General features: G+C 42.0%; 1 protein-coding gene across 2 annotated transcripts; it reads left to right on the top strand.

The window, feature by feature from the left end:
- Positions 1–1,255: 1,255 nt before the first annotated feature.
- Positions 1,256–10,750, top strand: cdc42ep2 (CDC42 effector protein (Rho GTPase binding) 2). 2 transcript variants are annotated; one of them, XM_026921799.3, is made up of 2 exons: positions 1,256–1,491; positions 6,381–10,750. In XM_026921799.3, exon 2 carries the CDS (start codon positions 6,593–6,595, stop codon positions 7,259–7,261), a length of 669 nt encoding a protein of 222 aa, XP_026777600.1. In that variant the 5' UTR covers positions 1,256–1,491; positions 6,381–6,592; the 3' UTR covers positions 7,262–10,750. The 2 variants fall into 2 exon arrangements, with proteins under 2 accessions (XP_026777600.1, XP_053086285.1); XM_053230310.1 differs by having other exon boundaries at positions 6,385–10,750.
- Positions 10,751–11,057: the final 307 nt, after the last annotated feature.

Here is an 11,057-nt window from a genome sequence, read left to right on the forward strand (position 1 = left end):
ATTAGATTGTGATAAAACTCCTTTGTATATTATTTGTTTGTGCAGTTTTGCCTGCAGCTACACGGTACAGACCTTCAGCGGTTCTCTCTAGCTGACGCTCGTAACGGCTCACAGCCTCGCTCTCACTGCAGATGTGTTCCTGAGGAAAAAGCGAACACCGTCAGTTAGCAGGTGCATCTTGTTGTTGTTGTTGTTGTTGTTGTTGTTGTTGTTGTTGAACCCTAAAGGCTTTACTTCATCCCTCCTTTTCACTTTCATTGACAGAAGAAGGAGTTTTAATATGGTGAAGTTCTTGGAAAAACCCAATGGAAACATTTCCTCATGTTTTTTCTGCCAGTCTCCGGCCACGATGCACGACACACCTGCACCCAAAAATACACAACAGAAAACATAAACATAACATCTTTTTCTTTTTCTTTTTCCTCAAACTCTTCTCATATCATTCTCATCAGACAAACTCGCACCATCGCATTTGTTTACCGGAGCCATTAGAGATTTTTATTCCTAAACTTTACGCACAAAGAACCCAAACCTGTTACACTAGCTTAAAATCGAAACATTTTGTGTATCATATGAACAGCACAGTTTCTGTTGCATTAGTTATTTTCAGCTTGATGACGTCACTGAGCATTGACGTCATTAATCAATTCAAATGGCCAGTAAAATAGAATAAAATTAATTTTAAAAAAATATTTAAATATAGCCATAAATTTATTTAAACATTATGTTGATGTAATGTTAAAATTTTGTACTCCATCTTCATCCTTTTTACAGACTTTTAAATATTTTTTATAAATATAAATGCTATTTTTAAATATTAAAAATTATTATTATTATTTTTTAAATTGCTATTTTAAATAAAAAAATAAAATTATTGTTTATAGCCATTGAGTAAAGTATCAATGATCATTTTTTATGTGACGCTGTTTTCCTGACAGTTTGTGAGCAAAACCTAAATATAATAATAATAATAATAATAATAATAATAATAATTGTAAAAAATGTTATGATATTAATTCTGTGCTTTTTTCTCTTCACCTTTTAATCTATTATTTATTTATTTATCTATTTGTCTATCCTGAGAGCGACTCCAGTCCCCAGGGAGGGGAGGAGAGAGAGAGAGAGAGAGAGAGAGAGTGAGTGAGAGAGAGAGAGAGAGGGAGAGAGAGAGAGTGAGTGAGAGAGAGAGAGGGAGAGAGAGAGTGAGTGAGAGAGAGAGAGAGAGAGGGAGAGAGAGAGCAGTGGGCGGAGCGCGAGCTTAAAGCAGAGCGTCTCCAGTTTTCCCGCATCAGCACATAGCGCGCGCGCGGCGCAGCACCGTCTCCGCTGCTCGGGTTGTTATTTTCCGCACACAGCGCGTGAGGAGGAAATATCAGAGTCCCGGTCACAGGCGCTGCAGGGGGGCAGACACGCGGGGGCTCGCGCTCCGGGCTGCTGGAGACTCATCTGCTCTCAGGACAGAAGTGAAAACCCGGACAGAGCGCGCGCAAGGTGGGTTTACAACTCTCTCTCTCTCTCTCTCTCTCTCACACACACACACACACACACACACACACACCACCTCGGATCTGTTTTTATACACGCGCGAGGAAGAAGGTTTAGTAAACCGAGAGAGAGAGAGAGAGAGAGAGAGAGAGAGAGAGATTACCGCTGCGCTCGAGCTGATGCGGGGCTGCGTCCTAAACCGCATAGACCTCTCTCTCTCTCTCTCTCTCTCTCTCTCTGTGTGCGCGTCTATCTATCTATCTATCTATCAATAGATAGAGAAAGAGAGAGTAATGTAGAAATATCTATCTATCACTCTCTCTCTCTCTCTCTCTCTCTATCTATCAATAGAAAGAGAGTAATGTAGATAGATAGATAGATTTACATTACTCTTTCTTTCTCTATCTACAGTACCCTCTCTCTTTGTCTACCTCTCTCTCTCTCTCTCTTTTATATGTATGGTTGAGTGCAAAAGTTTGCACACCCTCAGAACAAAATGCAGAAGAAAGTCTTTTCCAGTCGGTCTTTCCTCAGCACTGCACTGGTTTCCGCAGATGTGCTTCTTTCATCACCACACAACAGAAATGATGGAATAGTGAATGTGACAATATTAATATTTTCAAAAATAGCTTCACACTATAAACTGTAGACTGTCAGAGACGTTCATTCTCAGTTTTCCCCAAATATCTCACAGTGCTGTTCGGCTCCGGGACATGGGGACGAGGGCACACACACACACACACACACACACACACACATCCACACAGCTCACAGCAGGAAAAACAAAGCACAAACATACACACATAGCTCACAGTAGGAAAAAAAAAGCGTCCACACACACACACACACACACACACACCCCTCTGTCTTTTCCATTGTCAGTTTGTTTAACAGTTTGTTCTCTGCACACTGTGTTACACACAATACCGAGAGCTATAGGCTAAACACTGCTCATGGACAGTTCTGGTTTCAACACACACACACACACACACACACACACACACACAAGCTCTGGTTTACACCTGAACGTGCAGGTTTATTTTACACACACGAGATGAGGCAACTCTCCAGCTGGTCTAGACCAGTTCCTGTTCGTCTGAGGTGTGTTTCAGTCATCAGTGAGCTACTGTAAACTCTGACGTGCTCAGAAATGATGAAGAAAAGAATCAACTCTGTTAAACGTTTGCTCTTGTAAGCAGTCAGTAATCTCCATGAGTCGTCAGCCATCGATATCATCGCACAGCGCTGCTGAGTTCTCCATCCTGATTGGTCAGAAGGTGTTTACAGTAGTGCAGCTGCAAATCCCAGGTTTATACTAATGCTCTCATTCTGATACGTTATCGTTGCTATAGTAACACTTAACACACGCGCTTGTACGCTGGACGCAAGGAGGCGTTTCTTTAACATTTTTAGAAGGAGTCTCCAGTGTCAAGACTTCAGGACAGAGGAGTTTACTTTACGCTTGATAACATGACAAGCTGCGTTTTTTTTTTTCGTATCAACTTCAAGAGAGAGAGAATAAACACAGGTTTCAACACACACACACACACACACTCACACGCTATAATGTATAATGCTATAACGTAAGTGAGGACAGGAACTGACGTTTCACTAACGTCCCACAACATTAAGCTGATAAAAAGTATGATGTTTAATAAAGTTAAAAAATGGTAATCGTTGCTGTGGTATAAGAGGAATAAAGCACTTCAGGACGTCCTTTTGCAGGAAAATAAAAACACGTCGTTGCTTTTTAGTTTCAGTTTGAGCGCTCGTGGTTCTGTGAGTGACAGTTGAGCATGCGAATGTACAAGTCAGTGGGGTTTTCCACATTACTATCGATACTGCGCTGTGGGTTATTATTAGAAACTGCACATGTATTTGAGGTGAGTTAAAAATTTCCCACATTGCATTCACTCTGACAGACATCAGGTTTTTTGACTTAATGTTAGTCCATTGTTATAGTTATACAAAATGTGTTTGTATTGTAGCTCTACACCCCTATTCAGACTGGATTAGTTTTACATGTGGAGGTGGTGTAATGCCGTTGTTACGACTGTACGTCTGGGATTTAATTAATTATTATTATTATTATTATTATTTTACAGACTGCTCGTGTATACGTCTTCGTATTTAAGCTTCTATAAAACAAGCAGTAGAAATAACCCTGCGTAATACACAGTATATCTCCCAAACGTCCGAACTGACATGCTGCCGTTCCGTTGTATCCTGTGAGAAAAGACGTTTAGTGATTTTTTTTTTTTCGGTATAAAGATGGGAAGCTCTCACTCCTTTTCCATCGTCTCCCAAAACCGAACCAAAACGTAACCGAGTTTAAACCGCAGAAAAATATAGACGGCGTTTAAAACGACGTGTTAGAGAAGCTTCATAAGTTACCGAGTTCCTAGCACAAGTGCAGCTACATGTTACAAGCCACGCCCCCTACAGTGTGGCAAACGTGTACATCGTGAAGACACGCCCCCTACAGACGCGTGAAGACACGCCCATCTCTGTGATTTATACGGAGATGTTTAATCCTGTGTGTAACTACTACAGATGTCGTGCATATGTCCAGAAATCTTATACCTTCCCAACAGTCCTCGTGATGCGTAATAATGCAGGAACACACACACACACACACACACACACACACACACACACACACAGTGGGGTTGATGCTCTTTATTATCATCCGTCTGATGGATACAAATGAGGTAAAAACGCACAAAGCAACTCATTGTGTACCGAAAAACAAAACCAGCCTATAAAAAGCTTCGTCAGTATGAATTTTTACAGAAACCGCAGTGTGTGTGTGTGTGTGTGTGTGTGTGTGTGTGTGTGTGTGTGTGAGAGAGAGAGAGAGAGAGAGCGAGAGCTGGCACTGATTTAAAATGTTTCTCTATTTCTGATACATTTGTTTTCCCTTTTGCATCTCTCTCTTTCTCTCTCTCTCTCTGTTCATCTGTTGTTCATTATCTTCTCAGTTCAGTGAGTCAGCACACTGCAGCCTCTCTCTACACACACACACACACACACACACACACACACACACACACGCACACTATAGCTGGTGTCATTCTGTATCATTGTAGACCAGCATCTATCAGCTTACACACACACACACACACACACACACACACAAACTGCCTCATCCCTAATCAGACATCAAGTTCACAAAGGGCATACACACACTCGGGGTAACCACAGCGTACTCTTACACACACCCCCCTAATCAGGCACAACATGTTCACACACTTTGTCTAATCAAAGCACATACTTTACATACACACACTCAGCTCACACACTGTGACAGCAGTTTAACCACAGTTAGTCAGTTGGTACAAACCACGTGTGACATCATAACACACACACACACACACACACACACATGTGGGTGTGGGTGTGGGACGTTGTTTGCATGTTTGCCCTCAGAAGTGCACAGTTCAACTGTTGTCCAGTATAAACACACACTTTGATATTTGTTAGTTTGTGTGTGTGTGTGTGTGTGTGTGTGTGTGTGTGTGTGTGTGTGTGTGTCTGAAGACCAGCTTACACAGTTTCACAGCAGTCACCCTCAGTGACACTTAAGAGAGCCATTGCACTCACATGCAATACTGCTGATGGATCACTGATGTAACTTGAGATAAATGATTTAATGCTGGAGGTATGTGCCTTATACCTCTGTGTAGTTCCTCTCTGACACACACACACACACACACACACACACACACACACACAACCATCCAATCTGTTTCCATATGAACATATCATTTCCCTCTGGCTCTGCTGACCAGTAAACACACTTTATTTCCAGACCTCAAGTATGGGTGTGTATCTGAAACAGAGGCCACGCCTCCTTCACTATGACTGACAGATACAGATGCCACACCTCCTTCACTGTGCCTGACACAGAAGCCATGCCTCCTCCAGTGCAACTGACAGACACTGAGGCCACGCCTCCTTCACTGTGACTGACACAGGGGCCACGCCTCCTTCAATGTGACTGACAGATACAGAGGCTCTGCCACCTTCACTGAGACTGACAGACACAGAGGCCACACCTCCTTCAGTGCGACTCCTACATCCCTTCCCTGAAGTCTTATACACCACGAAGCCATGACACACACCTGGACTCTTTCTCCAACACTAACACACCGATTATTTTCTTAACACGTGACTTATTTCTTTTCTGGCCTGCTTATTAAAACAATCATCACTTGATTGGAGGCGAGTGGAAGCCTGTCTGTGAAAAACGAAAGCAGTTTGCCCTGAAGGCTCCGCAGTTACATAAGCGTTAAGGAGATTAAGCATTAAGCATTCCTTTTTCACCTTCGCTGTCTGAACACCCGTTTGATTTCTGAGTCATGGTGCCTCGCTCTGAGGCGTAAATAAACACGTTTATACCACTACACTGCTGAATTCTGGATTCTGATTGGTCAGAAGGTGTGGCTAAACTGAAAAAAAAATCTCTTACCGCACTTACACAGGGACTTGTACAGCGAACGCTCCACATCAACTGATTCAAAAAACATATTTTATATATATATCCGAGTATAGGTCACCATACTTGGCCACACGTCACGTCACTTCAAATATATATATCATGTATTTTGTAACAGTCAGAGGTAAAGCTGTAACTTCAAGGTTTAAGACATCTTCAGGACAGAGGAGTTTACAGTTTACAGTTTGCAGTTTCTATCGTTTCTATCGTTAATAATCGTTACATGAGCGCCTGTGTCCAGGAGGAGGAATTCTCAGAGGCGAGTTCTATTTAGAGAATGTCGCGTCTCTATCAGGAATATTTTGCCTGGTAGCTGGAGTCCATTGAAGTGTGTTTGTTGTTCATTTGAATCTAAGTGCTAATGCTTTCTCTGTCTCTCTCTCACTCTCTCTTTCAGGCAGAATGGAGTGACAGAAGGGATGGAATTTGATCTCATTAGCATCTCTTGGTGTGGAATTTTAGTGGGAATGCTCGACCTGAAGACCTGTCGCTCCTAGGATCTGGGTCTGCAGTGCTTCTGGTTCCTCATCTCGCCTCGTCTTTCTTTCTCTCTGCACGGTGTTGCGCGAGCTGTCTCTGTGTTGCTCCGGGGGACACTCGGTGGCCACCATGTCCTCCAAAGCACCCATCTACCTGAAGCGCCGGAGCCGCAAAGGCAAGAAAGAGAAGCTGCGCGACCTCCTCTCATCCGACATGATCAGCCCTCCGCTGGGCGACTTTCGCCACACCATTCACATCGGGAGCGGCGCTGGCGGCGACAACCTCTTCGGCGACCTTTCCTTCCTCCAGGGCAAGTTCCACCTGTTACCCGGGCATCAAGACCAGCAAGGGGCAATCCAGTGGAGCTGCGCTGCCACTGAGAGTTCACCGCTGCTCAAGAACGCTCTTTCACTTCCTGTTATCGGAGGAGTGCAGGCACTTACGCTTCCGCCCTCAGCCCCTGTTGCGTCACAGCCTCTCGCCCCTGCCATGGCTCCGCCCCCAAAACCTCCCAGACTGCACCTGGAGTCGCCCCAAACGTCACTTCCTGGCTCCCCGAAGCGCTCTCCTGATCACGAACAGCCTTGTGTTGCAACAGAGGAAAAGGAAAGCGAGGAAAAACAAGGAGAGAAAGACGACGAGCATCCGTATCTGTCTCACGCTGGCTCCCTGCTCTCGCTCCACTTGGACCTGGGGCCGTCCATCCTAGAGGACGTCCTACAGATCATGGACACTCAGAGGATGGGAGGAATCGGTGGAGGATTCACGCCAAACGGACGACAACAGGTCTACACCTAAGACATACTTCCGCTCTTTTTTACGCCCTTTTTTGTTCCCTCCCTTTTTATTGCCGTGAGTGCTGGATTGAACAGTAACTTTTCCGTTTGTCCTTGAAATTGTTCTCTTTCACACTAGGAGTTTTCAAGGCTACAGAGAATTTTTTTTTTTCTTTTCTTCATCCATTATGGGAGATAAAAAATACTGACAGCTTTTATGACTTCCTGGTCTTCCTCCTCACTCTCCTGAGCCACTGATTAAATATTAATTAATCTTTCAAACCAGATCTACAGCCTAGACTGCAATTTCTGACGTAGCGTGTGTGTCTGGATCAGTTTTTCAGTCGAGGGATTAACTACAGGGGAAGAAAAACGACCTTCTCTCAGCACTGAGAATGACATCACCTTTCTCCTCGCTGGTGTTGCCAACTTCTGAACAAATACACGCACCTCTCCTATGATTCCGCTCCTTTTTCTTTTTTTAAACTAGAGGAGCTCGCATTATGTCCAAGAACTACGAAAAAGGAAAGGTATCTCAGTTAAAGACCAAGAGGAAAAAAAAACCTGCGTATGTCTTCCATCTTAGTGGAAATGTGAAAAGACTTGGAACGTTGCACCTTTGGCTTTGCTGGATGTTTCTGCACTCCCTCAGGCTGGGACAGTTGATCCCTGTTTTGAGTTCGATCCTTTTTTAGACGGAGGTGTGAGGATCAGTTTGTCACTGAAACCACAGCTTGGGTTTGCGTTTTATACGGAGCCCCAGAGATTTATCATATTAACATATTCGAGCGTTAGAGGGGAATTCCACACGGGTTTTTTCACAATTCAGCTTGGTGAGATGTAAACAAGGTCCTGTAGTGGGCTTTTTTAAAAAAAAAATGCTCCATTCTAGAGAAACTTAGTGACTGGTTTATTTATACTGGGCCACTTTTATCAAACTGGATATAAAAAAATATTTCATAACAAGTTCATGGGGTATTGCACAAGAAGCCTGGTATTCATGAAAATCCAGTTCTTTAGGAAAATGGTTGTATGTTTTTCACTCCTGAGTTTGTTTAAATTTACATATGAAGAGACTCATTAATGTGATTGGCTGCAAATCGTGAAAGAAAGTGATCCAGAACAAATCCATAAATGATACCAAACATGACTAGCTGTTCAATTAGGACAAAAGTAAACAGAAAAATGATTTTAACTTCTAGTGGAGTTCACATACTTATGAACGTGAAAAAGTAACAGACGGATACTTTGGAAAAAGTGAAAAGGGACGTAAAAATGTAATACTTTTTCTATTTTGGAAGTTGCCATAATTCAACAATCTTATTACAATGAACTAATTTCTTAATGAAATACCTTAACACCTTAAAGATCGGATTCCATTTGGCAGAATCTAGCAATCTCAACCTGATTATCTTGCTAAAGTAAGAGATATACCCAAGCACCTAAAAAAAACCTCTTTAAGGGCTCAAACGTGGGCAGGAAGGGTGGGCGGTTCGGTCAGTTGTGAGGTTCGGAGGTTGTTGGTTATATTTTGCATTCATAAAAAAAAAACAACAACAACAACAACACTGGAGCGTTTGTACTTATATGTTCTTTCCTCTGTACATCCTGACACTTTAATAAATTATTCTTAGCAAAAAGTGAATTGTGACATATCACAGTTTGTGACAATATCCATTTGGGGGCGGGGCTTGATGTCAAGTACGTCACGTGAAGTACAACGGTAGCAATGCTAGTGATCATTCATTCTGTCCATTTATTTCTTTTAATATACCATCAGAATGCTAAGTAAATGGTGTGGAAGTAAATATTGCAGGGATTAGGAGAGGGAAAAGACTCTTATGGAGTGGATAATGGTCGTAGCAGCCGTGTTGAGGATACAGCAAATTAGAAATGCGTGCGCACCACAGTGACCACCAGGCAAAGAAGGAACCATGAAAAAAATGTCTTCCTTTTCCAACTTTTTGGGCAAGTTTTAGGTCTTTTTTTTAGGTCTCTGCGCATCACTGACCGTTTTGGTGCAGCACCTTTCTTTGAAGGACGCTGGTTCTATTCACATTTAGCCAGAAGCTAACAGCTGAATGTGCAACGATATGCAGAACCTAAAAACATCTGTAAAAAATCTGTAATATGAAAGAGAGACGAGTATCACTCGTATTAGTGCTAGGACCTACAAAGGTCAAATACAAAGGTGACAAAGGTGAAATGCCAATGAACATTTTTAATGTTCACTTAAAAGAAACATTTAGCTGTCAGGTTTCTCTAGAATGTTGTATTTAATATATTTTCTGTCATTAAAAACTCTAAACGACTACTTTTCATGCATTCACGTTGTATAAAACAGGTTGGAAAATCTGTGGAATTCCTCTTTAAGACTTTTGCTAGTGTAAGACGCAGGGTAAAGAGCGAGGTCATGTGACACTTGGTGTACTTTAAGTCAACAGTGAGTAGATCATTACCATATTAACCGACTCAAGGTGAAATCGTTAAAGGAACGAGCACTGATTTAAGCTTATGAGGCGTAAAGAATGTTCCGGCTCAAAGCCTTACTGCTATAACGTCCCGCTACGTGACGAACACTGTATTTCCTGTATTACTTAGCAATAACAGATATTAGCAACATACTATTATTATTATTACTGTTATTATTGTTCATAATAGCGCTATATCTTATCATGAGGGCATCCTTATTCATGATGACATCACACTGAAGACTTAATTATCCACGATTCTTTTTATCTTTTCATGATTAATCTCAGCGAGAACGTCTGCGCCTGTCCTGTACTCGTCTGCAAACTGGACTATTATGGGATGGGAGATACAGAAAGTCTATTTTTAGTCACGCACAAACACTTTTCTCTTCGGAAAATGTGATTAGATGTTCAGAAGTAAAGGACACATCGTGAGCCAAGCTAGCGTGATAGCAGCTGTGGAGTGTGTGTGTGTGTGTGTGTGTGTGTGTGGGTGCGCTGTGTACTAGTGTGAAGCTTGCGTGTCAACACAATGACAGTTACTATGGTTGTGTTGTCATAAATCCACATAGAGGCCTTGAGGAGTGAAGCATCATGGGAAGGAGGAGAGGAGTGTCGACAGCTTGTGCAAGTTCTACAAAGTTCTTTTTTTGCTTTCTGTCCAAACCCTGAAAATGTGCCTTTTCTCTCTCTCTCTCTCTCTCTCTCTCTCTCTCCAACCTGTGAATTTTCTTTCTCTGCGAATGGTGCGTTATTTATTTATTCCCAGATTCATGAATTTGAAACACTACACATCTAAACCACAGATAAGCTGAGATAGAGGTCTGTAACTATTTGTTTTATGCAGTACGCAAACGTAATGGTTACACTTCTGTAATCACTCTCCCTGACACACACACACACACACCACTCTCAACTGATCGTACAGAAAACTTTCCCTCTGCTGCTGTTGTGTACATGAGCTCCCAGTCCACTGAATAATGAGAATTCTATAATAAGATATAGTTATAAAATATCAATAAAGGACAATTTCATATGAAGTCGTACTGAGTCATTTTCTTCTCATTTGAATATATATTTATATCAATTTACATATACAATGCATCCGAAAAGTCAGGAGCCAGTGGGAGTTAAACTACACATATGTCATTTTGTATTTATTATTTATTGACTTATTTTTATCTATATTTTATTCTTACTGGTGAAAAATGGCATTAATGTCGGATGAAAGAGTGCTTCTTGGTGCTCTCATTGGTTCCTGACTTTTCGGACACCCTCTATATATTATAGTTCAAGTGTTTGGAGCTTTTTTTTGTGTGTTATTGAGTAAAAAGTCATTCGAGTGTA

The sequence above is a fragment of the Pangasianodon hypophthalmus genome, chromosome 27 (assembly GCF_027358585.1).
Source record: "Pangasianodon hypophthalmus isolate fPanHyp1 chromosome 27, fPanHyp1.pri, whole genome shotgun sequence".
Classification (NCBI taxonomy): Eukaryota; Metazoa; Chordata; class Actinopteri; order Siluriformes; family Pangasiidae; genus Pangasianodon; species Pangasianodon hypophthalmus.